At 38.9% G+C, this 27919-nt stretch overlaps 1 protein-coding gene across 18 annotated transcripts in view; it reads right to left on the bottom strand.

Moving 5' to 3' along the window:
• MTHFD2L (methylenetetrahydrofolate dehydrogenase (NADP+ dependent) 2 like) overlaps positions 1-27919 on the bottom strand; it is a 134474-nt gene that overhangs the window by 48364 nt on the left and 58191 nt on the right. For 12 of the 18 annotated variants that reach the window (XR_013352354.1, XR_013352355.1, XM_077848349.1 and 9 more), the window contains one exon: positions 27385-27477. Coding sequence is in view for 16 of the 18 variants with exons in the window: in XM_077848349.1 (XP_077704475.1) it covers positions 27385-27477 (93 nt within the window). In the remaining 2 variants the exon portion in view is untranslated. Of the gene's footprint in view, positions 1-782; positions 815-867; positions 1002-3200; positions 3646-13411; positions 13842-13909; positions 14139-25280; positions 26146-27384; positions 27478-27919 lie in introns of those variants that run through there. The other 6 variants (XM_077848355.1, XM_077848352.1, XM_077848356.1 and 3 more) reach the window with 6 other exon arrangements.

Below are 27919 nucleotides of genomic sequence, written 5' to 3'. Positions count from 1 at the left end.
AAACAAATTGGTCATAAATAAAATACTTGAAAGATGCAAGTTAGAAATCGACGTATATTCTACCAATTGTAATGGGCAGTGAATTTGTTTTCTAAGAGATCCCTAATACCTCCACTTATGATAACATGAAAGGTCTTTTTTTTTTTTTTTGAAAGGTCTTTTATTACTCCTTCAGACCACTGTACATCAGAACTTCTCATTTATGATGTTATATAAAAATCACCTCCTTTTTGTTTCTGGAAATTTAAACAACATAGAGAAGTAACATAGAAAGATATATGAAAAACAAAGTAATAACGCAGAAAGTAGGAAGAAAAAAAAAAGAACCCCCCATAATGCCACCACTCAGATTTAACAAATATAAACACTTGGCATATTTACTTCAAGTGTTTTTTCTATGTTTGCACTTTATTGTCCTTTAAAATATTAGAACTGTAGATATAGGTAAAGTATAACTCGAACTTAATCCCCATTCTTATCCCCTTGCTAGACTGCTGTGTATTCTCCTAATCTTCTAATCTTTTTCTCATTCCTTTGTCTACATTTATATGCTCCTGCATATAAACTACACATAAAACATGGAGAGGCTCTTAAAACATAGGGATGGAATAAGAAGCACATACTAGATGCAAGTTACTGGTAATATTTTACTTCTTGGGAAGGGGTAAGCACATAGGTGTTAATGATTATTATATAATTATTATATAATTACTATTATTATACTGACCATGTATCTTGCAAACTTGCCAACCTGACTCACAAATTCTAGCAGTTGTTTTGTAGATTCCACAGGATTTTCAGATAATCATGTTGTCTGAAAATAAAGACCATTTTACTTCTTCCTTCCCAACCTGGATATACTCTATCACTTTCCTTACCTGATTACACTGGACAGAACCTCCAGTAGAATGTTAGATTGAAGTGGTCAGAGGGCAGACTTTGTCTTGTTCTTGATCTTCGGGGGAAAGTATTCATTCTTTTACTGTGAAGTATGATGTTAGCTGGAAGGTTTTCATAAATGCTATTTATTAGGTTGAAGAAGTCTCTTTCTCACTCTGCTGAGAGTTTTTGTGGGACGAATGATGGATTTGGTCAACTGTGATTTCTGGGGCTATTGAGATTTTTAAAAATTATTATTTTTTGGGGCAGCCCCAGTGGCCCAGCAGTTTAGCGCCACCGTCAGCCTGGGGTGTGATCTTGGAGACCCAGGATGGAGTCTTACGTAGGGTTCCCTGCATGGAGCCTGCTTCTCCCTCTGCCTGTGTCTCTGCCTCTCTCTCTCTCTCTCTCTCTCTGTGTGTGTGTCTCTCATGAATAAATAAATAAAATCTTTAAAATATATTATTATTTTTGTTTGGTCGGTTTTAGTTTGTTAAAATGGTGAATTACATGGGTTGCTCTTTTTGAAAGTTAGACCAATCTTGCATTCCTGTGGTAGACTTCATTTGGTCATGATGCATTATTCTTTTAATATATTAAATTTGCAAAAGTTTTGGTCAGAATATTTGCATCTATATTCACAAGAGATAGCAGTCTATAGTTTTCTATTCTTGTAATCTTTGTCTAGTTTTAGTATCAGAGTAATGCTGGCCAGTTGGGAAGTGTTCCTTCTTTTTCAATTTTCTGGAAGAGTTGGTATAGAACTGGTAATACTTCTTTATTTTTTTTAAATTTTATTTATTTATTCGTGACAGATAGAGAAAGAGAGAGAGAGAGAGAGAGGCAGAGACACAGGCAGAGGGAGAAGCAGGCTCCATGCACTGGGAGCCCGACGTGGGACTCTATCCAGGGTCTCCAAGATCACACCCCAGGCTGAAGGTGGTGCTAAACCGCTGGGCCACCGGGGCTGCCCCAATACTTCTTTAAATGCTAGGTAAAATTCACCAGTGAAGCCATTTGGGCATTGAGATTTCTTTGTGGGATGAACTTTATAAATGTAATTCCTTTGATAGATATAGGGCTATTTAGGTTCTAGCTTTCTTCTTTTTTTCTTTTTTTAAAGATTTTATTTATTTATTCATGGGAGACACACAGAGAGAGGCAGAGACATAGGCTGAGGGAGAAACAAGCTCCTTGCAGGGAGCCCGATGTGGGACTCGATCCCAGGACCACGGGATCATGACCTGAGCTGAAGGCAGATGCTCAATCACTGAGCCACCCAGGAGGCCCTCTAGCTTTCTTCTTGAGTGAGCTTTGGTACTTCGTGTCTTTCAAAAAAAATTGGTTCATTTCATCTAACCTGTTAAATTTATTGGCATACATTTTTCATCATATTCCCTTATTATCCTTTTAACATGTTAGAATTTGTAATTACATCAACTCTCTCATTCTTGATACTGGCAATTTGTCTTTTCTATTTGTTTTCCCTAATCAGTCTGGCTAGAGGTATGTTCAACTGCATATATTTTCTATGTATTCCACCCAAAGGTCTGTGGATCTTGGGTTTTTCCGGTCTGGAAAATAGAAATAGGCACTATTCCTGGCTCTATGTAGGTGCTGGGCACTGTTCTCTCCATTCCTTTTAGGTGATTCTTTCTCTGTATAAGTTTCCTTATATACATGCACCCTGAGTACTGAATGCCCCATCCCCCCACCCCCCCAGCCCCCCCATCTGAGTCTCTCTCTCTGCAGCCTCTTAGCGATACTGTGTCCTGTGAACTTCAGCCACTATGGTCTTCCCAGACTCAAGGCTCATTCTCCTCAGCTCAGAAAGTCCTGTGTGCTTTACCAGGGTGACCCCCATCTCATGGCACAGCCTTGAAACCCTCAAGCCCAGATGGGATAATCAAAGTGCTCACCTTATTAGTTTCTTATGTCTCAAGGGAGAGTTGCTGAGTCTAGTGAATGTAAATTGCTTTTTCATATATCTTGTGTGTGTGTGTGTGTGTGTGTGTTTTCCAGTTGTTTCAGGCAAGGAAAACACCCTGTTCCTATATCTTGGTCAGAAGCAGAGTCCCATGATTATATTATTTTAGGTGAATACATTTTTATAAAGAAGGTTCACATCAATACCTATAAGTCTACAGTATTCAAGTGTTATCTGTTGTATGCATGCACCCATTCTATTTATCTATTCCTCTACTGGTGAACACTTTCACTATTTTTAGTTATTCACTATTAAAACAAACTGCAGTAAACATTTTTGATTATACCAGCAGATTTCTCTTTAGTCACTTGAAAAATGAGATCTCTACACCATATGATAGGCACATTTTCAGATTTATTAACATTTTCAAGTTACCTTCTGGAGTGACTGCCATGAAGCACATCTCTTTCAGCGTGTTTACAAGTATATGCTTTCCTACATCCTTGCCAACATTTAATATCGTCAGACTTTATTCTTTGCCAATCTGATGTGTGAAAAAGTATCTCATTTTGAGTTGGCATTTACCTGATTATTAGTGACATTGAGAAATTTTTCATATTTACTATTTAAACGTCTTTTATAAATCACCCCTTTTAAAATTAGGTTTTTGTATTTTTCATGATCATTTAAAAAGATTTATTTATATGAGACTGTTCCTTACCATGGTAAGTTTCTGTCACCATTGGATCCAGGGTGGCTTCCCAAGACCTGAGGTCTCAAGCTCACTGGCCCCACCCACTGTGTTGTCTTCTCATAAGACTTTCAGGGTCATGCAATTCCTGGCCAAGAAATAAAAGTAGAAACTGTGCATTCCCCGGTGCATTTGGATGGAAGCTGGATACAATCAGAGACAACCTCAAGAGGAGACATGGGAGAGAGCCAAGCTGGGCCTACAAGTAATCGCACATGATATGGCACATGTATATGTGCTATACGATATCCCTTGCTCCTACCGCATCATGCTGTAACATCATGTCCCCTGGACAATAGACATGTTTTACTGGGAAAACCATTTTCTACCATTTCTATGCTTCTGTCCTAGTAGGTTGGTTCAGTGATAAATATGTGAGACCTTAGGTTTACATAATAAATATATATATATATATACTGGATATAATGAAGATTTTTTGTCCCAATATAATGCTTTATATTTTATTTTAACTTTAATGGGCACCTTGTCTATAGGTTTTAAAAATTTGATATGTTGGGGGCCTCTGGGTGGCTCAATTGACTGAGTTTCTGACTTGATTTCAGTCTAGGTCATGAACTCAGGGTTGTGAGACTGAGCCTAGCATAAGGCTCCATGCTCAACGGTAATTCTTTTTTTCTCTCTCTCAAATAAATAAATAAACAAACAAATCTGATGCATTGAATTGTGTCATTTTTTTTGTTGTTGTTGATTTTTCATTTGTGTCTATATCTTTTCTAAGAAAGCTTTACCTGGTTGAAATTCATGGAGATGTTTTTCCATTAAAATCTCCAATAATTCATTTTATTATTATTATTATTACTTCCATCTGTAATTAATTTTTATGTATGGTATGAGGTAGGAACCTAATTGGATTTTTTTTCTTCCAAAACAGGAAGCCAATTGTTCTAATACTATGTATTGGATTGCTATTTCTCTCAAAGTTTGACGACACCTTTATTTCATACACACATACATACATATGTGTTTGTCTCTGAGTTTTAAAATTTCCTCTCGGGATCCCTGGGTGGTGCAGCGGTTTGGCGCCTGCCTTTGGCCCAGGGCTGATCCTGGAGACCCGGGATCGAAACTCACATCGGGCTCCCGGTGCATGGAGCCTGCTTCTCCCTCTGCCTGTGTCTCTGCCTCTCCCTCTCTCTCTGACTATCATAAATAAATAAAAATTAAAAAAAATAAAATAAAATTTCCTCTCCCCTTCTCCTTTCCCTTTCTTCTTTTCCCACAAATCAGTTTGTATAAGGCACAATAATATATTTTATAAAGAATTAACAGAAATTATCTCAGAGCCTCTTATTACTTTTATTTTTTAAATATGAAGAACCCTAGTCTTTCGACTTATTTTATACTTAATAATCAGATTTCCTACTTCTTAGGTTAGTTTTGGTCATGTTTTCCCCTTAGGTTTAAAAATACTGCTTTTTTTTTTTTCCTGCAACAGTTTTGCCACCAGAACACAGGTGTCGTGAAAACCACCGCTAAACCTAAACCAAAATGGGACAGGAAAGGACTCACATCAACATCGTCGTCATTGGACACGTAGACTCGGGCAAGTCTACCACTACTGGCCATCTGATCTACGCGCCGCCCAGGGATCCCGTGCCATCACCACTGATGTGTCCCTGTGGAAATTCCCCGTGGAGACCAGCGGTGTTATGTGACCATCACTGATGCCCCAGGACACAGAGACTTTATCAAAACCATGATTCCGGGCACACGTCAGGCTGACTGTGCTGTCCTGGTCGTTGCCGCTGGTGTCGGTGAATTTGAAGCAGGGTCTCGGGGAATGGGCAGACCCGTGAGCGTGCCCTCTGGCTTACACACTGGGCGTGAAACAACCAATCGTTGGTGTTAACGAAACGGATCCCACTGAGCCACCCCACAGCCCGAGGAGCCCCGAGGACATCGCCCAGGAAGTCAGCACCCGCACCACGGAGCTTGGCTACGCCCCACGCAGCAGCACCACTTGTGCCGTCTCTGGCTGGAAAGGTGACGACAGGCTGGAGCCAGGGGCTAACATGCCTTGGGTCAAGGGATGGAAAGTCACCCGTGAGGGCGGGGATGCGGGAACCCACTGCTCGGAGCTCTGGCTGCATCCCGCCGCCGACTCGTCCACCTGCCAAGCCCTTGCACCTGCCTCTCCGGGACGCCTGCAAAATCGGTGGTGTCGGTACCGGCCCGGGGCCGAGGGGGGCTGGTGTTCTTCGGCCTGGCAGGGGGTCACCTTGCTCCGGTCAATGTTACACCCGAAGGAAAGTCTGTGGAAATGCACCGTGATGCTGGAGTGAGGCTCTTCCTGGGGACAACGTGGGCTTCGATGTCAAGAGCGTGTCTGTCAAAGATGTTCGTCGCGGCGACGCGGCCGGCGACAGCAACAAGGACCCACCCGTGGAAGCAGCTGGCTTCGCGGCTCAGGTGATCCTCCTGAACCTCCAGGCCAAATCGGTGCTGGACACGCACCTGTGCTGGGCCGTCCCGCAGCTCACAGCGCTTGCAGGTTTGCGGAGCTGAAGGGGAAGATAGATCGTCGTTCTGCAAAGAAGCTGGAAGATGGTCCCAAGTTCGTGAAATCTGGGGATGTGGTTCCTGGCAAACCTATGTGTGTTGAGAGCTTCTCTGACCACCCTCCTCTGGGCCGTTTTGCTGCTCGTGACATGAGACAGACGGTGGCGCGGATGTCCTCAAAGCGGAGGACAAGAAGGCAGCTGGAGCTGGCAGAGTCCCCCAGTCTGCCCAGAAAGCCCAGGAGGCTAAATGAGTATTATCCCCAACACCTGCCACCCCAGTCTTGATCGGTGGTGGAAGAACGGCCTCAGAACTGTGTCAATCGGCCACTTGGGTTGAATAGTAAAAGTCTGGTTAATGAGAACAGCGCATCGTAAAACCCTCAGAAGGAAGGGAGAATGTTGTGTGGACCATTTGTTTTGTGTGTGTGGCAGTTTTAAGTTATTAGTTTTTAAAATCAGTACTTTTTAATGGAAACCACTTGACCAAAAATCTGTCACAGAATTTTGAGACCCAATAAAACAAAAGTTTAATAAAAAAATAAAAAATAAAAATATCGAGGTTCTAAAATTTCATGGCATAAATTTATTTATATAATTCTTTATTGTAAAATGTTCCACAATCTAGTTACATGCAACTTAAATTTTTGTGATGTTACGTTTTGTGCCATCACTTTCTTTTTTCCTCCTCTCTCCTAATTTTGCTCCTAATGACTACACACATCCAGGAAAATTGTAGTGTATTCTATAGTAGAGATTATAAATTTATTTTAGTCTTTCACTGTTGGTATCAAACCCAGCTTTTAGGCTCCACTAATTGTCAATTGATTGCTCTAGTGTTTCAACAATACCCTGAGGAACAAATTGCTCTGTAGTGTGAATCAGTTAGATTTAAGCTTCTTTACAGAGATAATCTTTGAGGCCAGTCGTTTGTCCCACTCACAGGAGGCGTTTTCCTGGTTCTATTTTTCCTTGTATCTCTGTTAAACATACAGCTGATCTGTGATTTAGCATGTTGCTCTCAAGAACTCCTCGCCTCCTCGTCTACCACCAAAATCTCCATTATTTTTAAAAGTGCCTTCAAGGCTTGATCTTCCCTTTAGTCTCTCCAAATAAAGTCATTGTCCTTAGAAAGACCTACATTGCTCTCCGTTCTTCCAGCCAGTCTCCCTATGCAAAAACTCTGAGCTACTTCTCCAGGCCTGAGGGTGGGGACAGTGGCCCATGGCTTTAATGAGTTTCAGAGAAGAGACAGAGGCTCTGAAGAGCTGAGCTGATGTGGTTTTTTCTTTGTCCCACACTTTTACTCAGCCTCCATAATCTTTCTTCACACAGATCCTGTAGTATTGTTGGTTGAAAATTTTATTTCCAACTTCAGCCATATTAGATTGAGTGTTACTCTACACATTCTGCCCTCAGACAGACATATTTTGGAGGGAGAGCTCACCTTAACATCATGCCTTCTACTGATGTTTTAGGGACTCATTCTAAAGGAGACAAACTTTGAGTCCTTATATATCTAGAACTTTCTTTGTTTCACTATCACTTCTGAGTGATAGTTCGACTAGGTAAGAACCTTAATTTTTTCCCCCTCAGCGCACCTAGGTGGCTCAGATGGTTAAGCATGTGCCTTAGGCTCAGGTCATGATTGAGGTCCTGGGATGGAGCCGCACAACCCGCTCCCTCCTCAGCGGGGAGTCTGCTTCTTCCTCTCACTCTGCCCCTCCCCCTCAATCATTTTCTCTCTCTCAAATAAATCAGTAAATCTTTAAAAAAAAAATCAATCAGTTTTCTTCCTCAAATTTTTGAAGACATTACTCCATTGTCTTCCGGCATCCACAACCATTGATAATTAATCAGTCTTCACTCAGATCCTTGTTCATTTACAAATACTTTCTTTTACCCTTGTAAAACTTAGGATTGTTAATGTTCTGAAGTTTTAATATTATGTGTCTAAATATAATTATTTTGCTTTAGTATTTCTCATCACAGTGAATCTTTTCAAACTCATTATCTCTCTTTAGTGTCATAAAATTATCAGTGATCCTCCTTTAAGATGCTATCTATATTATCCCTACTATCCTCTCCTGGAGGAGTTTCTTGAATTATTGTCCATATCACAAGTTGAATTCTGAGATAAGTTCATTTAATTATCCCAGTGGACTTATTTTTCTGCTGTGCTCATTGCTATTCAGTTTGCTTTTAAAGTTTTATTTTTTAATTCCAATAACTACATTTTTTATTGCCAATGTTTCTTATTATTTATTCTTCATAATTATCTATTCTTGTGGCATAACCCCATATTCTTGTTTTTAAACTTTCATTCTTCTCTCATGGCTGAAATCTCTTATCTTACTAATGGCATCAAAAGTCCTTATTTTGAAGTCCTTTTTTGGTTGTACTAGTATATCTATTTTCCTCACTATCAGCTTTTCTTGTTTACCAGTTTGTTGTTTGTCTTTCATTGTCTTTGTGAAGTGCCTATGTAGTCATTTTCCACAGAGTGTCTCCTCCGAGAGCATCCTGCTGTCTTTTTTTTTTTTTCCATTCTGCTCTCTTATAAGCAAGGTTGTGGTGGCCTCTGCATAGGCTCCACTGGCAGTCTGGCTCCTCTGCAAGTCTGACACTCAGGGCTACACTCTTTACAGTTCTATTTCTAGAAATGCTCCTGTTAAGGCTCAGCTCTGGGCTCCCATAACTGTACGAGCTGTGTTGCAGGAGCCCCAAGCTAAATGTCAGGAGGTATTGCTGTCCTTAGGTCAGCCGAGAGTCAAAAGCAGGTGGCATTTTTCCCAGCACCCAGTTTTACACAAGTTGTATAGATGTGGCTGTGAGCTACACACACAACTTGTGTGGGCATAAAGATACTGGCACCTTTTTCCAAGCACTCACTTGGGTTCCAACCCTTGCCTGCCTATGGACTGATTTCACAGCTCTGACTGTTCTGAACTTTATTTGTTCCCCATTGCCTTTTTCTTTCTTTTTTTTTTTTTGCCTTCTTCTTTTAGGAAAATATCCTTACTCTGGTCTACAGAGATCTCTTGTTCTTGTTTTCTTTTTTTTTTTTTTAAAAGGTTTTTTTTTTTTTTTTTCTTTTTTTTTAATTTTTATTTATTTACTTATGATAGAGAGAGAGAGAGAGAGGCAGAGACACAGGCAGAGGGAGAAGCAGGCTCCATGCATCGGGAGCCTGATATGGGATTCGATCCCGGGTCTCCAGGATCACGCCCTGGGCCAAAGGCAGGCGCCAAACCGCTGCGCCACCCAGGGATCCCTTGTTCTTGTTTTCTAGAACAACTATGTTTATTAATTTTAAAAATGTTTTGCTCTGATGTCTGTTTGTAGCAGGTAGGACAATATGTGTACAATTCAACATTATTGACCAGAAAATAATACAAATAATTTCTTTATATAAAATGTTATATATTAGCAATGATATAATATATACAGAACATATGATACACAATATATACCATAAAATATGCAGAAATCTTATTTTCCCATACATATAGAAAAATCCTACCTAATGGGATAATAGGTTTTAAGGTCTATGAAAATTGTTCTTGAAGGTACCATGCTGGAGAACAATCTACTGCCTCTCAGTGAATCCAACATGGCTGGTTTTTCTCTCCAGTACTTGATAAGATCAGTTTCTCTGATTGATACCAGAGGTGGTGGCTGTCTCAGGTTTATGGGCCATGCTGAATGAACAATAAGTCATATCTTTCATCTACAGACTCACATATAATGAAGTATGATGCCTGAGTTCTAAGAGACATGTAGGAAGCAAGACTGTCTGAAGGTAGAGCATATTTATATTTCTATGTTATGTTCACTCCTGGACATTCCTAATTAAATAGAATGTCAAGTAACATAGCCTGTATTATTTAATATACTATTTCTCATTGTTTTTTACTCTTACTATTGCTTTAAAAATTTATCTAGGTTAAGTGCAAGTACTATGCAATTCATATTACCATATGCTGTGATATATTAATGATTTTATGTACTTCAAAGGGAATATTTAAGCATATACCATGGGATGTCAACAGGTATGGTTTCAACTATTAGAGCAGAGAGCATGAGTTGTGGTAATTGAGCAGCTTAGGAATTTAGACACTCTCCCCAAATATCTAACTTATACTCAGGAAAGTGCTTTCTCACATAGCAGCACCTAAATCATTCTTAACCAAAATCGAAGCCAAGCAACACAATATCAATTTAAAAAACCTACAGGGGACACCTGGGTGGCTCAGTGGTTGGGTGTCTGCCTTCAGCCCAGGGCATGGTCCTAGAGTCCTGGGATCGAGTCCTGCATTGGGCTCCCTGCATGGAGCCTGCTTCTCCCTCTGCCTGTGTCTCTGCCTCTCTCTCTCTCTGTCTCTCATGAATAAATAAATAAAATCTTAAAAAAAAAAAAAACTACAGAAAATTCTGAACAGCACGGGCACTGAATTAAAGTCAGGAATTCAAAAAAATAATAATAATAAAGTCAGGAATTCTTTTGTCTAGGACCCAACAACTAGGGAGTATGACCCAAGATACATCATATGACTGTTTGGACAACACATGTAAAGTAAAAGTTATAGACATCTCCTCCCTAAGAACACCTCAAATATAAATATTTCATAAAATATTCACTAACTTTTCCCAACATATAATAGGCACTTATTGATGGTTTAATGCACTATGCTCTGTCTGCGTACTGACAATGCAAAAATTAAGAAAAATACATGGTCTGTTTTTAGGAGTTCATGATTAGAGAGTCAGACAACTGTAACAGAAAATGGCAGTGTAGTGTAGAAATTTGTAGGATGAGAAGGAAAATCAATCAAGGAGGGCACACCTAACCTGGCTTGTGGTAGTGAAGGCTTGTTTTCCAGAGGACTGTGATGATTCTGAGATGCCTCAAAATATGTCAGGTAAAAGGGTAAGAAAAGCTGTTCCAAACACAGGAACCCAACTCTACAAACAAATATGTACTTTCTCATAAACTTCTTAGGTTTAAGGAAACTGAAAAGAGTTTGAGATTGTTAGTCTAGGATGCACATTGGGGGCAATGGCTGGAGATGGAGCAGGAGTCTGAAGATAACTACCAAATGACAGAGAAGATACTTTATTTCCCACTGTGCACTTAGGAGAAGAGGAAGGCTGATTCCCATTCAATTGATCACATTCCAGTTCAGATACATCCTGAATTTACAAGACTGTTTCTCCATTGGACAGGTCAGAAATAGCTTAGTTGCTTGGAATTCAATTCTTAGAAGAAATTATGGCTGGGTTTATGCAATGATCTGGGGGGAGGGACACAAGAGAAGTCCCTTTGGGGAGGACTGAATAGTCTCTGAGGGACAACTCACCCAGGTCAGCACATTAGAATCATCTGGGGAGTTTTTTTTTTTTTTTTTTTTTGTATTTTTTTTATTGGAGTTCAATTTGCCAACATATAGTATAACACCCAGTGCTCATCCCGTCAAGTGCCACACTCAGTGCCCAACACCCAGTCATTCCATCCCCCCCCCCACCACCACCCCTTCCACTGTCCCTTGTTCGTTTCCCAGAGTTAGGAGTCTCCCATGTTCTGTCACCCTCACTGATATTTCTCACTCATTTTCTCTCCTTTCTCCTTTAATCCCTTTCACTATTTTTTATATTCCCCAAATGAATGAAACCATATAATGTTTGTCCTTCTCCAAATGGACTTACTTCACTCAGCATAATACCCTCCAGTTCTATCCATGTTGAAGCAAATGGTCGGTATTTGTCATTTCTAGTGGCTGAGGAATATTCCATTGTATACATAGACCACAGCTTCTTTATCCATTCATCTTTCGATGGACACCGAGGCTCCTTCCACAGTCTGGGTACTGTGGACATTGCTGCTATAAACATTGGGGTCCAGGTGTCTTGGGTTTTCACTGCATCTGTATCTTTGGGGTAAATCCCCAGTAGAGCAATTGCTTGGTCATAGGGCAGGTCTATTTTACTCTTTGAGGAACCTCCACACAATTTTACAGAGTGGCTGTACCAGTTCACCTTATCTGGGGAGCTTTGAATATTCTCACTGATTAGGCTGCATCCCAGATTAACTAAGGCAGAATTTCTGTGGGTGGAACATAATAATCGGTATTTTGAAGATTCTCAATGGATTCAAATGTATATATAGCCAAGGTTGAGATCCTGCTCTAAAGAAAGAAGTCAGGTGTATGTAAGGAGCTTACACCAGCATAGTATTTTTTGTTAGGGGAGAGATGAGTCTAAGTAGATAGTGTTCTTAACTTAGATTGGACTTACATTCTCCCATGAAGTTCACGCAGGGTCTCTGGAGAGGGAGAAGTCAAAAACAATGGGAAGGGCTCTTTCCTTAAAAATTCTATAGCATGTTTTGTGCCCCTCTAAGAGAGTACCACGAAGAGGTGTTCATTCCCATTTTGCAATAGAACTTCATGCAGTTCTAGCTTGAGGTCTCCAGCATACCTAGAATGGGGTGTGTAATTAAGAGACTGTGTCTGGCAACGGTGACAGTTGTTGTTGTCAGGAAATATGGAACCTCATACCCATATGAATGTGTCGTGGGGAGAGGGTGCTGGGGAACACCATGTGAAAACTGATTGGATATGTCAGCTAGTATAAAAACCCATGACAGACTAAAAAATAATACCAAAAGTGTGAGGCATAATTAAAAAGAATTACACATGGAGTCTCTAAAGCTTTAGTACTACAGGGAAAATATCCACATAGGAAATATTTTCATTATTTCAATAGATATTTGCTGAATAGCTACTATGTGCAAGGTACTATAGTAGGTGAAGGAAATAAGGTAATGGACAAGACAGACAAACATCTTTCTTAACAGAACCTATACTTTCAAAGAGAAGATAGCAAAGAAAAAAATAGATACATAATGCAATGTCTGATAATGAGAAGTGCCAGAACGAAAAATAAAAGGCTGCTATTTTTAGATAGGCCTCTCTAAACATAAGCCATTTGAATAGAGATATGAATGAAAAGAGTATTACTATGCAAATTATTGGCTTGGGAAACATTGTTTTCAAGACTACTTTACATTCTTAAAAATTATTAAAGATTCAAAGGAGCTTTGCTTATGTAACTTATATACACTGATTTTATCATATAAGCAATTAAAACTGGTAACTGTTTAAATATTTTTTAATTATTTGGAAAAAAATAATAAACCTATTTATTAATAGGTTTGTTATAACCCTATTTATTAATTATTAATAAATAAATAAAACTATTACATGTCAAAATAAACAATAAAGTTTATTTAAAATAACTATATATTCAAAGACAAAAAAATAGTGAGAAGAGAGGCACTGTTTTACCATTGATAATCTTTTTATGTTCAGCTTAGGAGAAGACAGCTGGATTCTCAAATCTGCTTCTGTATCCAGCATCAGACACATATGTAGTTGAAGTAAAAGGCTAATAAAAATAGCCTTTTAAGATTCATGACCAAATAGTCACCATTATGTTTTCCAGTATGAATGAGTGTGTTAAAGGAAAAAAAAAAAAAAAAAAAAAAAAGAACAGGTATATGCAGATGAGGACTGACCCTCATATTTAAGTGTCTTTATATCTGACTGGATATTGTTCCAAAGTCTTCCTTAAGGGACACCTGTCGGTTGTCTGTCCTGCATCTTCTTTCTAACTAAGACTTTACCCTTTTGGTGTCTCTTCTCATCCATATGGTTGCAAAGAAGCAGCTATGTGAGGATAGCATGAGTCGTAACCCCTCTTTAGACTGGAAAAAATAATTGCAACTTAAAGTAAAGCTTCGTGTCAAATCCTTTGGTAAATTAAAGACCTTTTTATAGTGCAAATATTCCCAACAAAATTAATACATTTTGTGAGATTAAACAGTGTTTCTATATGCTTGAACTTTCTTAAAATATGTTCATTTCAAACTATATGAATGTACATTTTTATGAACCATAAATATTTTCAAAAGCATACCAGGCCCATAAATTATTTCCTCTTTTGCAGTTGATGAAATGCTAAAATGTAAGCCACAGAAGTTTGTCAAATAAATCATTTTAAACTGCAAAAAAACAAAAACAAAAACAAAAAAAACGGCTTTTTAAGATAATCATGGTTATCTTTCTCTGAATCTACACCAAAACTTTACAAGCGGTAATTTCTCAAAGATTAGTTAAATGTGGAATTTGAAGCCAGTTCAATGAGCTTCCCATATTCTGTAATATTAAAGTCCAATATTGGTCTATCTTCCGTTATTAATGGATTTGGTGACATCATGCATTGCTTATTTGGAAAACATTACTTTATTGAGTCATACAGATGTACCAAATGCTGTCACTTATCATTACACAATAAAAAACATCACATCTATTGATACCACCATTAATCTCACGAGAAAAAAAAAACATTAGTATCGGGAAGCTGTCAAGTTTACGGGGAAAACACTACATTTGCAAAATTCTAAGTTTTAATTTAATCAAACTAGAGCCTAATCCAGAGGGCTAGGGCATGTCCTACCACAACTCACTGGGTGCCTTTTGTACCCATACCATAGCTTCCTTCCCACTGACAAAAGCAGACCACTGAGTTACCTGATTTATTTCCTTCAAAGCCAATAGAAGGGTCTATCTCAGCTAGTAGGCACAGACCGCCCCACCCCATCCATCTATCCATCTTTCTGGTCTAAAAATCATACCACTCCCCAGCAGATTGGAAAGACTGTGTTGATAAATATAATGAATGATCCCACTCTTCACTTGAGACCCCACCCCCCACATAAAGGAGTGGCCTTAAACACATGATCACATAACAACTGTTGAAATAAATAGTAATGAGAAGATTGGTCTGTCACACTTATTAACAAACTGAATGGTGTTATTTCTAATTTTCGTCCTCCAAAAGGTGTAAAAACAATATAATATTAAACAATAATTAAGGCCAAACCTGACAGAGTCCACTGCCATAGATGAGCTCAGTGTGTAAGCCAAAGTCAGGAAAGAAGGGGCACTTTGAGAGAATGAAGAAAGCTCTCTGTTCTCTCAGGGATTTAATGGGTGGCTCTGTTACCTTGCCTACAGCTTTGTTTTGGGAGTATTACTAGTGGTTGCAATGTAAAAACCAAACACATTCATATTCACTTGGAAACACCACAAATATGCAGAGCATGGAGTTCTGAAGAGGCCTGAGAGGAAAGTAGGGAAATCACAGGAATAGTTTTTTGATGTTTAAAAAAAAATGCAGGGGGATCCCTGGGTGGCGCAGCGGTTTGGCGCCGCCTGCAGTCCGGGGTATGATCCTGGGGACCCGGGATCGAGTCCCATGTCGGGCTCTCTGCATGGAGCCTGCTTCTCCCTCTGCCTGTGTCTCTGCCTCTCTCTTTCTCTGTCTCTATGAATAAATAAATAAGATCTTTAAAAAAAAGTTTTTTAAAAAAGAAACAAATATGGGTCTGTAACCAAAAAAAAAAAAAAAATGAAATGAAGGGATAATTTTGCCTTTTTTAACAGATTATTAATTCTTCAAGAATGTCAATGTCACTCTATGAGAGTATGCTCTTCATCATGGTCACACATTATGAAAAGGATATACATGGCATGCGGTGTTTTAGAAAAGCACAGCTAGAATAAAGATATAATGATACTCTACTCAGCTAAGGGAAATCCCAAGTTTTCTTGCCATTTGAACACATGAATGTGAAATGTTATTTACTGGCCGGGGAGTTACAGAATTGTAGCCACAATTCCTTGAGCTTTGCAAATTTAAACACATGCTAGCTTTCTGTATCCCTTAGATATGTTCCTTTGGTTCTATTGAAAAGTGTTACTAATAAAATGTAAAGTGTGACCAACATAACTACAGAGTCTTGAGAAACAGTTAATGCTGCTGGATGCCTGCCCTTTCAATTATTATAACACACGTAAGATGAAGCAAATAAACAAGGAAGATAAAAGCCCATCCCACTTCCCAAAATCATGGTGGGAAGTGCCAAAAACAAAATGAAGAATCAAGATCAAAGGCTCTAGAGTAAGATGTGGTTAGCAGTCCTGGTTTGGATCTTCATTATATGACCATGGGCAAATCAATTCACTTTAAGCCTCAACTGTATGCATATATTATATAAGAGCTGTAACCTTATTGACCTCCTAGGGGTGTTGTGAGATTTAAATAATATCATGTTTCAGAAATGCTTAATAAATATTTGTCATTATTATTATTAAAACAAATATTATGAACACTGGGGATTGTGGCTGGCTCAGTTGGTGGAACATGTGACTTCTCATCTTGGGTTTTGAGTTCGAGCGCCACGTTGGGCATAGAGAGTGAAAATAAAATCTTGAAAAAAATATTATGAACACTGATATTTAAATAAATAAAATGATGAAATGCCTATCCTGAAAATTCTCTATTCAAAGACTATTTTAAATCTGTTTGATAACTACAATATTAGAAAGAAAATCTCATACTCAGAAATATGAGAATGTATTATTTAATGTTACAGAAAAAAATTTGTTAATATCCCTATACATGCCTTTTTAGGAAACACCAAGAACTAGCTAGTGCTGGAGATAAATCAGATTAATTTGAAACTATATAGATTTTCCTAATGATTAAAATATTTATATAAGGGCAAAAAAAGAAGTGAAAGTACTCCTATTTATTACAAAGCTTGCTACAGGCCAAATCTGAATTTGCCCTCAGGTGACTAAAGCAGACAGAGGTACTAAAGACCTGTGACTAGTCCCGGAGTGTGAGGCAAGAAGAGCTTCAGCACCAAGGAATGTTCAAGATAGAAGGGCAAGGGGGAGGTCAGGAACTCAACGGAGAGTAGCCAGAGACTTTCCTTTCCAATCTCCCTCCCTCATATTCTTGCCCCTCTTGCCCTGCTCCAATCTTTCCGGTGCTCACTGAAATCGGGATGACTTCTTTCTACTATATTCTTGAAAATGAACTTCAAAGCCACAGTTACCCTCAATGTTGGCAACCCTAGGTCTTTCAGCTTCCCGTCGCTCTTTTTTAAATAAGCCATACTGAGATATAATTTACACACCATATAATCCACCCAGGCGCTTCTCTTTTCATTTCTTCTTTTCTACCAAGAAAAGCCATTTGATTAGCATATATGGCCCCTGGTAGGAGATGAGCCATTTCAGTTTAGTACACCTCTCTCACGCTCTTCCTCCATAGTAAAAGGTCAACAGCCTCAGCAGACAAATGGACAGCAGGCAAAATCTTGCCAGGAACAGGGAATGAGTCATCTTAATATTTTGTATTTCATTTTGTAATTATAAAATCAATATCACTTGGAGAATTTACTTGGAGAATTCAGAGGAAGATGAAGAAGGAATCAACATTTACCTATCATCTATTATTACCCATTAGCCAGAAGTAACTACTCAAGTTGTATTTTTTCTTCCCTCTTTGTTTCCCTGTCAGTGTGTGTGTGTGCGTGTGTTCCTATTTGAATTTCTACCATAGATGCAATCTAATATAATTATTTTCAAATATAATTGGCCCTAAAAATCCCTTTTTATAACTATATCATCATTCACAGTAGATGTTTCCATGTTGTTGGATGTTTAGGCTGTTCCCAGCTTTTTTGCTACCATAGATAACTCTGTGATCTTTGAATAACGTCTCTGTAGACTTCCTTACCATTCTTTTTTTTTCCTAAAGATTTTATTTATTTGAGAGAGAGACAGAGAGCGGGCAAGAGCGAGCATGAGTGGTGGGAGGGGCAGAGGGAGAAGCAGACTCTCCACTGAACAGGAGCCCGATGCGGCGCTCTATCCCAGGAGCCTGGGATCATGACCTGAGCCAAAATTAGATGCTTAACCAACTGAGCCACCCAGGCACCCCTACAATTCTCTTTAGGATAAATTCCTGCATGCAGTACTTTGGGGATTGAGATAATATCTGTTCACAGGCTTATATCCAAAGCAAGTTTTTAAATATATTTATTTGTATTTGGAGAAATTTACCCCGGTTCACTATCTAATCCAGCACCCATGGTAAACTAATGCCATTTCTGAGTTCTTTCCAAGCCATCTAGTACTCCTTTGCAGAGCTTCCAAAAAAGTCAAAAAATTTATCATAGAAGGGGAAACTCCTTCAAATAGTTTTTTATTCAAATAAAGTAAAGTTGAGGTGATATCTTAGTAACCTAAAAGAACTTCTGGTTCTTGAATACTGTTAGTATTCAAGAAGCAATTCTCATTCATTCTGACGTGGTGTGCCACATTATTTTACCACAAATATCCTGACCAACTACTCTGGGGAGAATGTGTATTATAATGTGTCCTTTGTTGTGTGTGTCTATGTGTCCTGGGTGTGTGTGTATCCCTGTATGTGTGTGTTTGTATTTTATAAAGACAAGGAATCATCCTGGTTATTTTAAAAATAAATGAAAGTGTGAATTATAAAACACAATAGAAACTCAACAGAAACATTATTGAAATACACCTGCCTTGCTTTGCAGTGAAATATATGATCCCTGATATGGACTGCTCTCTTGATTTAAAGGGCACATATTAGGATAGTAAGAGTGAATTGCCGGCAATCTGAACACTCAGAGAAGAACTATGACTTATTTGAATTTGTTCCAACCACAGTCATAAAGCCCACATTCATGCATAGAACTCATTAATCCTCAGGGTTTGTTAACAAAGGTACGTCACTCTAAAATAAGCAATTATTAATTAGCCAAATCAGAAATAAATTTGGGGGAAATGCACTTTGGCGTCAGACGAAGAACCAGAGCCAGAAACCTTTCTGACTATATAAATGGGCAAAAAGAAAGGACTTTCATAGAAAGCTGCCGGAGGAGATCTATGCCAACACCGTGATTCCTTACTTCTCATTGCTCTCCTTCTAGAACCAGAGCCACACCTAAACCAGGTGCACAGAGTCTCCACAGCACATTTCAAACACCACCTCTGGGTGGATGATTACACAAGTGCTGACAGGTGACATTTTGATCCCCAAATTTTTTAATTTTCAATTTTCCTGGAGTTTAATGAGATGAGTGGATGTTATTGCAAAGCCACAACTAATGACTACAGATCTAATGAAATCATTTCACTTTCCACCAGTCAACACACGTTTAGAGGAGACATCCCACACCACACACTCCAATCTACCACAGGAATGCTGACTTCACCAGAGAAGGGCTCATATTCTTACCCACACTAGAAATGAGAGCTATAGTATTTTCTTGTTCTCTCACTGAAGACAGTCATCATTTCTCAGATGTTTCTCTGCCTCCTCCCTATCTTACCTTTGAACCCTGCAGGTGTGAGCTCTGAGTCAATGATGTTGATGCAATGCCATATTAAGTCTTCGTGAAGTGGAATAGTCCCAAACAAGGTATTAAGGAGAGTCTAAGGCTGAATGGACCTGAAAGAGATCATCTGCTTCTCTGAAGGCCCTCCTCAACTTCTAGGGGAAAAAAAGCCTTTAAAACCAAGATAGGGGAAAAACAAAACAAAACAAAAAACCAAGATAGGCACCTGAATTCTAAAGAAAGAAGCATATTCATCCAACAGCGAGTTTTCTAGTCCCTGGTGCAGGGTTCTTATAAAAATACAAGGATAAATAAGGCATGGTCCTGGCTACTGGAGGTCACAGTACAGTGTGAGTTACTTCTCACTATTCTGTATCCATCACATGTTTCATCTAGGTGCTCTAGATTTCCATCCCCTTCTCCTCTTTTATTATTTTGTTATACTTCAAAATTTGTACCCACCCATCTTCGCCTCCTTCCACACCTGCTTCCTTCTATGCATTCTTCCTCGTCCACGGTCATGCCACACATCCAGGATGCAAAGCCAGAAAGTCTCTCTAGTCTACTTTCTGCTTCTCCATCTCACTTTCAAAACCCCCTGTATTAGTTTAGAGCCACGTCAGTGCTACTTCCAGCCTCATCCCTGCCCAGAAGCTACCAGAGCAACCCTCCTAGAATTTAAATACGATCATGTTATTCCAATGCTTACAACTTTAACAGTTGCCCCTGGCCTACAGGATAAAAATCCAAATCTCTTCATTTCTTCAGCTGTCTGGTCTTTCCTAAAGACTCAGCTTCACCATTTGATGACCACAGACAGGCATCTATCATTTTGACAGGTGTCTAATATTTCCTTTGATACATGCATAGTGTTCTACAGCTCGAAGCTGTCAGAAGTCCCCTTCCCTTGGATTCTGCCCAGTGCCTCTCTGTTCATTCTGTGGGCTGTCACTCAGCTCCATCATTTCATCTTCCAAAGGAGGAAGGAGGTGGTCATTGCTCCTCAGTTATGCTCTCTCTCTCTCTCACTCTCCCTCCAAGTCTCTGTCTCCGTGTTTCTCCCTTTCTGTGTCTCCATCCTTCTTGGTCTCTGTCTCTCTATCTTAGTACCAGTCTCTATCTCTCTTGTCTCTGTCTTTGTCTGTTTCTGTCTTTGTCCTTCTTGGTTTCTGTCTCTTTGTCTCTCTTTTTCCCTTTTTCTAGATAATGGATTGTTAGCCAGACACACATACACACACACACAAACACACATACACAGGACTCTAATACTATATGAGTGAACCATATCATACTGATTTGTTTGTGCATCATCTTTTTTCTCTGTTAAGACTCTGTTCTCAAGAATTGGAACTATAGAAATAAGTCAACTGGAGAAGGACAAACATTATATGGTCTCATTCATTTGGGGAATATAAAAATTAGGGAAAGGGAATAGAGGGGAAAGGAGTGAAAATATCAGTGAGGGTAACAAAACATGAGAGACACCTAACTCTGGGAAACAAACAAGGGGTAGTGGAAAGGGAGGTGGGCGTGGGGTTGGGGTGACTGGGTGATGGGCACCGAAGGGGGCACTTGGCGGGATGAGCCCTGGGTGTTATGCTATATGTTGGCAAATTGAACTCCAATAAAAAAATTAAAAAATAAAAAATAATTAAAATTAAAAAAAAAGAATTGGAACTATATTTTACTTATTTTTGTTTTCCAGCCCCTGATGTAGGGCCCAAGTAGAGGCAAAATTAATATCTAAGGAAATATCACCCTTACACACCATAGCACTGTTTATAAAACAGTAAATGAGAACATACGTATCTATCAACAGAAAATGGACACTCCGTCAACTGAGAATTATAAAGTAGTAGTATATGCTACATGTATCTGCATAAACAGATCTCGAAAACATAATGTTAAGCAGAACAAAACGAGTTTGCAGAAATGTACAGTATGTAGAAGTTAAAAACATCTATAATGATATTCAGATTAGACAAACCTGGCTGGTGGGATGTATAGGTGGTAACATTGTTTTGTGGCTCACTTTTATGTGCATTTTTAATATTTTGTTGTTTTTTTTAAGATTTTATTTATTTATTAATGAGACACACAGAGAGAAGGCAGAGACACAGGCAGAGGGAGAAGCAGGCTCCATGCAGGGAGCCTGATGCGGGACTTGATCCCGGGACTCTGGGATCATGCCCTGAGCCGAAGGCAGATGCTCAACCTGTGTCTCTGGCTTTGGCTCTCTCTTTCTGTGTCTCTCATGAATAATAAATAAAATCTTTTAAATAAACAAATTATATTAGTTTTGTTTTTGAGAACACAAATAACCATTCATTAGCAAATAATGAACTAAAGACCAATCTAATAAATATAATAGGTTCCTTGTGCAAATAATTGTAGGTGTTTATAAAGATGTTCACAGTTGTTTACTGCAATGTTTATAATAGTAAAACACTGGGAACAATCTAAATGTCCAACCCTCAAGAACTGAATAAATGAATTATACCTATGGCATAGAATACTATTAAGTTAGTAGAAATCATGCTTTAAAAGAATACATTTTACAAGGAAACATGTACATAGTGCGGAGCTGTAAAACACAAATAATCCGTGCAGGGTGAAAGAACCGTGTAAATATTTATATGTAAATACAAAATAGGGAAAGGCTCAACATCAAACTGTTAACTGGTTGGTTTACACTGGCTTATTGTGCACGTTTGCTAGGTTTTTATGGTAGGGATGAATTACTGATGCCAGGGAAATAATCAATAGTTAAGCATCCTCTCTACATTGATGAAGCCTAATTGTTGCGGATCAGGGAGGCTCTGGGGCTGGGTTGTAGAGGATACAATGGGGGAGGGGAAAGCGGTAGAAGGAAGGAGAGGGAGACTGAGAGGGTCGGGGTAAAGTCTGAGAGAAGAAACCCCTCACAAAGTCCAACTGTTCCAAAAGAGAGGGCCACAGGGATTCATCCAGGGACAAAAGAATACACAGCTATGAGCAAAAGTTGGTGTCATCCCGAGAAGCCACAAATCTTAAGTAAAAATAGAGCTTTTATGAAGCTGGTCTCGTATCTGTAAGTCACTTTCTTTAAGTTTATGATGACCAGTCAATTTTGATACTATGTTAGTATCAAAAGTAACCAAAAGTATATTCCTTTAGTTATGCAGAAGTTGTAGATTAATAATAAACTGATCTATTGTTTCTAAATTATTGTTTAAATTAATGTGCAATGGTCTAAGAAGGACTAACATACAACATATTAGCATTCAACACTTTTTGAGTATTTGCAATAGGCTAGTCACTGCCATATTCTTTGCCTGGATTGGCTGGCTTAACAATGCTATGTTAGAGATTATTCTTCACATTAAAGAGACTGAGGCTCAGAGGCAGGATGACTTGACTAAGATTAGACAATTAGCGAGTGACAGGTAGAATTTAAATTCTAGAATTCTCACTCTGGCAAGGCCAGTGCATTTACAGTACTCAGTGTATTTACAGTGCATTTACGGCATGAAAATAACTGATAAAATTGAGATAAATGACATTTAGGAGGGCAGGAAGGACTTCTAAGTGGAGAAACAGAGGCTAAAGGGGCAAGATGAAAAATAAGAAATAAGATAAGAACAAAAGCAATAGTGAAGCCGTGAAACGTGTTGGCATGCACTCAGAAAGCACCCAGGGCTGTAAAGGAACAAGTTCCACTCCCAAGTTGCATGAGCTATGGATGATGATGAGGCAGATTTCCATCCCTCAACCCTTAGAATTTCTCAGTGTCCTGGCCTCCTGAAAATAATTAACCCTACTCCAAGGAAGAGGAAATCCACCGGAAGCCTATTGAGAACCTAAGAGGGCATTTGATGGCAGCACATGCAAAACTTGATGATATGATGGGAGAAGTCATGAAGAGAAGTTGGTTGGTCATCTTTATTTTATGACGAGTAAGTATGAATACTCCAAATTACTCGACCGAATTGCCTATTTATCCTGTTTTATATTACAGTGTCTATCATTAAAAGTGTTGCAATAGAGACGCTGGAGTTATGACTGTAAAGGTTCATTCATCATGCTGGAGGGGATGGCTTAGTGGACACACTGCCAGCTTTCACCGACTATGATACTCTGTATGCAGAAGATAGTATGCAAGTGGCATTGACTCAGCAGCTCATCATCTGAATGAAGCTAGTTCCACAGTTTCCTCATATTGGTGGAGGGTCCTTCAGACGGTGGCTGGAAAAAACTTGCCTATCCTATTTAAATAATGAAGATTCTTAGAACTTTTATAGACAGGATTTCCCACACTTTCCTGGAAGCATGAGATAGAAGTGAACGAAGGGTCTTCAAATACACTCTTAGCACTGTGCCCTAATCTGGCAACTTTCCTTTCTCCTGCTCAGAATTTTGTAATCTTATTATTTCAAATCAAATCAGTCCAATTATCCACTTAATGATACAAACTGCTTTTTTATGAACAAATCTTTTACCTTTATGACTTTATATCAATTTACTTCACAATGACCAACTATGAATGTTTAGTAGTTACTAACGCTACCACTATGTGAATCAACTAATAACTAGAATGATTCCATCTTCATAAGATTATATTCTTAAAAATTCATCAGCTAAATTTGTATCAATTTGAAGTCCTTGCTCCAATTGTAATTTCAAAAGGAATACAACACACATTAATGGAGTACTCACTACGTGTCAGATATTGTTTGAAGCACTTATGTACCATGTTAAAAAAAAAGAAATACCAGTCCCATTCTTACTACAGTCTGGTGAAGATAATGGACACCCATACAGGTAAGTGTCATAACCATGGTACAGTAAAGTACCCCAGAAACAGTTTAATTCTCTCTGTGAACTCAGAGAGTAGCTCTGAGGAGTGACTTGAAGTTTCTTATTTCTAAATGCATGGCTTGACAAGATCAGATTTTCAGATTTGAGCTAAATTAATCTAAATCCTGAATGCACAGGGATATGTTTAAAACGGAAGCAATACAGAGTTCAACCTATAAGGATAGGACTATGAGAATCTGAAAAACTGGAGGGGTAAGATGAATATTAACCTAAGCTAATTCTATTCATGCCTCAGGATCTTTACACAATGATTTCCTTTTTTTACTTTTTCTTCTGCAAGCCCATTCCGAGATTTCGTCAGTACATTCTTCGCTGTCATCCCTCAGACATTATCAAAAGACGTTATCGACCTTGCTGATACATCATGCACCACTCCTCCTTCTACTCTTCCTGACTTCCAGATGGGATGCTTCCATATATGCTGACATTCTAGTTATGACAACGATCCAGCCCTCCCGGTTCCAGCTACCTCTGCCATTAGATCACTATCTCCTTCTTTAATACCCACTAATTGTATTCGTTTATTTCCCACACATAATGCATGATGTGGTTCATTTTAGTAAGATTTCATTCCTATTGTCTGGTGATACGAAATTTCTTTTATGTTAATTTGTGCATTCTTTATAATTTCACTGTAAGTTACTGATACCTACCTATTTTATCCTTAAATTTTCCAAGTGATTATTAAGGATGTGGAAATGAGCACTCTTTATTATTTCTTATAAACTCTCAATGTTCTTCCCCCAAATTTCCCATTATCCAAATATTTATTCTTCAGGACAACTGCAGGGTTATCTACAGGGCTGTCTTCTAGCATTCTGCATAGCTTTGTATTTAGTTACAGGCATTAAGGCTGGAATACAAGGCAGGGCACAAGACCTGTTCATACCACCATCATTCAAAATGTCCTCCAGCCAGGACGGGGATGGAGTGTGAATGGAGTTTGGCTGTCTACACAGCTGGTACCCGCCTGCTGCCCTCTAGTGGTACCAAGATGCCTGACTCAGATGGCTGCTAGACAGAGCCTCAAAACTGCATCCACATCTAGGGGCCTGAGTACCTCCAGGCTCCTATTTTGTTAATTTTATATAGGCTTGGTCTTTCCTTTCCCTTCCCTGCCTTACTTTCCTTTTTCTTTTTCCATCTTCTTTTTTAACACCTTGTAGTCAGTGCCTATTTAGGCCTTTACAAAGGAGCATACAGTGAGTCTGTAGGAGACACTGAAAAATGAAGACAGTGGTAGCAATAATGTCTGTAACATAAAGCTTGCTTTATTCACAAGCGAATGTTGTCGGTTCTTGAGAGAGGAGGATTTTTTTTCTTTTTTTTTTATAATTTTCTTTTATTTATTTTTTTATTTATTTATGATAGTCACACAGAGAGAGAGGGAGAGGCAGACACACAGGCAGAGGGAGAAGCAGGCTCCATGCACCGGGAGCCCGACATGGGATTTGATCCCGGGTCTCCAGGATCACGCCCTGGGCCAAAGGCAGGCGCTAAACCACTGCGCCACCCAGGGATCCCGAGAGAGGATTTTCTATATGCCACTTCCCATGACAAGAAAAACATAACCATAAATGCACATAGAGGGATTTTTTTCTCACTAGAAGAAAGTATTCACTATTATAACTGGAAAATAGAAACTAAAATAAACTGCGAATTATTATTTACAAGTGTTGACATTAGAATCAAGGAGTACTTTTTCAAGAATGTGTAGATTTCATTCTTTGAGATGAACAAAGATGGCCAAACACCTCTCTACTCACCAAATGTGGACGCCTGTATGTGAATCCAAGTGACTTCTAAAAAGAAGTCGGTATAATATTTGTCTTCTGCAAATATATCAGTTGCTGCAGCAGTATATCACTTAATGTTATGTGGGGTCTGAAAAAGTTTATTGCTTCTCCAAAGACCTGTCTTCCTTCTGTTAATTCTGTTCAAAAATTAGCATTTATTGTCACCTGAATATAATGTCTCAGAAAAACCAGAAATGTAATTAGCTGTACCAGCTTACTGGAGACTTTTGGAGTATAAGTATTTGTATTTTTTCTCTATCAGGAAGCAAATTAATTTACCTGGAGTCATCACATATATATCCCAAATTTTAAGGAGGGGCCTAGATCAGATTAAGAAAGCAAACTAAATTTGGTTGAAACTAATTTTTTTTAAAGATTTTATGTATTTATTTATTCATGAGAGACGGGGCGGGGGGGGCAGAGACACAGGCAGAGGGAGAAGCAGACTCCATGCAGGGAGCCTGATGTGGGACTCAATCCCGTCTCCAAGATCAGGCCCTCGGCTGAAGACCGAGCTAAACTGCTAGCCACCAGGGCTGCCTGAAACTAATTTAAACTATCATTAGCCTCTTCTTCAAACTCAATTTCCTCTGGAACTTCTATTTTACAGTTTGTCACTACCCAGCAATTCAAATATAAAGTCTAGAAATTATCAGCAACATCTCATTGATAAACAAAATGAAAAAGGCTCTCAGTCAAGCCTTGGATAAATCAAGAAGAATCACAATCATCTGCAATGTAGAAATACCATGTGGCAAGAGTAGAGGTAGAAGTAGAATAAAATTATTTTGTATGTTCAAATATAAAACAAATTAGGAAAAATCCCAGGTCCCGTAAATGAAAACACAATACCTCTTTCTTCTCTGTGCCTCCTCTTGCCCCTCTTGGGTCCACACTCTTTGACATAGTTTAAGCACTCTTTTAAAATCATAAGCCAGGCCACATCAATCTGCATTCAGCTGTCCTTGGCTTATATCCAGGTCCTTGCCAAGGTCCTATATGAGCTAGCCCTGGCTATCTTTTAAAGAGCATTTCCTACTTGTTTCCCCATAACTCATTCATGTTTAGACTCAACCCTGTCTGTGAAGAACTGGCCATGTGCATGTTTGTTCTTGTGCTTCATCTGTCACCCCAAAGGCGATTTGGGTTTTCCATAATGAACTGACAAATTTTTTTTTTTTTTGGAACTGACAAATGTTAATGTAGGCACAAGGAACCAATATAATAACTGCCAAGAGACAGGATCCAGTTGATGGAAGTTAGTCATACGTATTCCTACCTCTCCCGAGAAGCTGTTTTTACAGACATGTCAGCAATTAGGGGAGGAATTACTCTGCTGATGACATTCTACCAAATAACAGCTACTAAAGACTTACCGGCAGCTACTATGATAATATCTGCCAGCTGAGTATGGATCTTCAGTTGTTCTTTGGGAGTGTATCTGTGAGCTATTGTCACCGTTGCATCACCTGGAATGAAGAATAATTTCCATGAATGGTTACTGAGTTTTTTCAAAATTTATGAATGCTCCAATTCTAGAGGAGATTCAGTTACATTCTAAGAGTAGGGAAATTAAGAACAAAAGCTAGATAAGAAAACCTACATGACCCTAAATACTGTAACCTTCAATTAATCAGTGGAAAATCAACTAAGACTGAATGAGAGTATGTGCTGACCATCATAAGGGAGCTGTAAGTTAAGTTTCTAGAAACACAACAGTTGAAAGTTCTGTGCTGACAGGTTAACATATAAAAGCAGGGGATACTCATTGGCCTGATAACAAAGTATATAAATACGGAAAACAGCAAGATAAGTGCACCAAAAATGGAGCAATGTATTGTGAAAGCACAGCTAAGAGATTAATCCTACCTCTTCTTCTGAAGGTGTCTAGGAAGGGTTCCTAAAGGAGGC

The sequence above is a fragment of the Canis aureus genome, chromosome 14 (assembly GCF_053574225.1).
Source record: "Canis aureus isolate CA01 chromosome 14, VMU_Caureus_v.1.0, whole genome shotgun sequence".
Taxonomy (NCBI): domain Eukaryota; kingdom Metazoa; phylum Chordata; class Mammalia; order Carnivora; family Canidae; genus Canis; species Canis aureus.
Note: the sequence above shows the minus strand (reverse complement) of the source record. Positions and strands in the feature narration are given on the sequence as shown.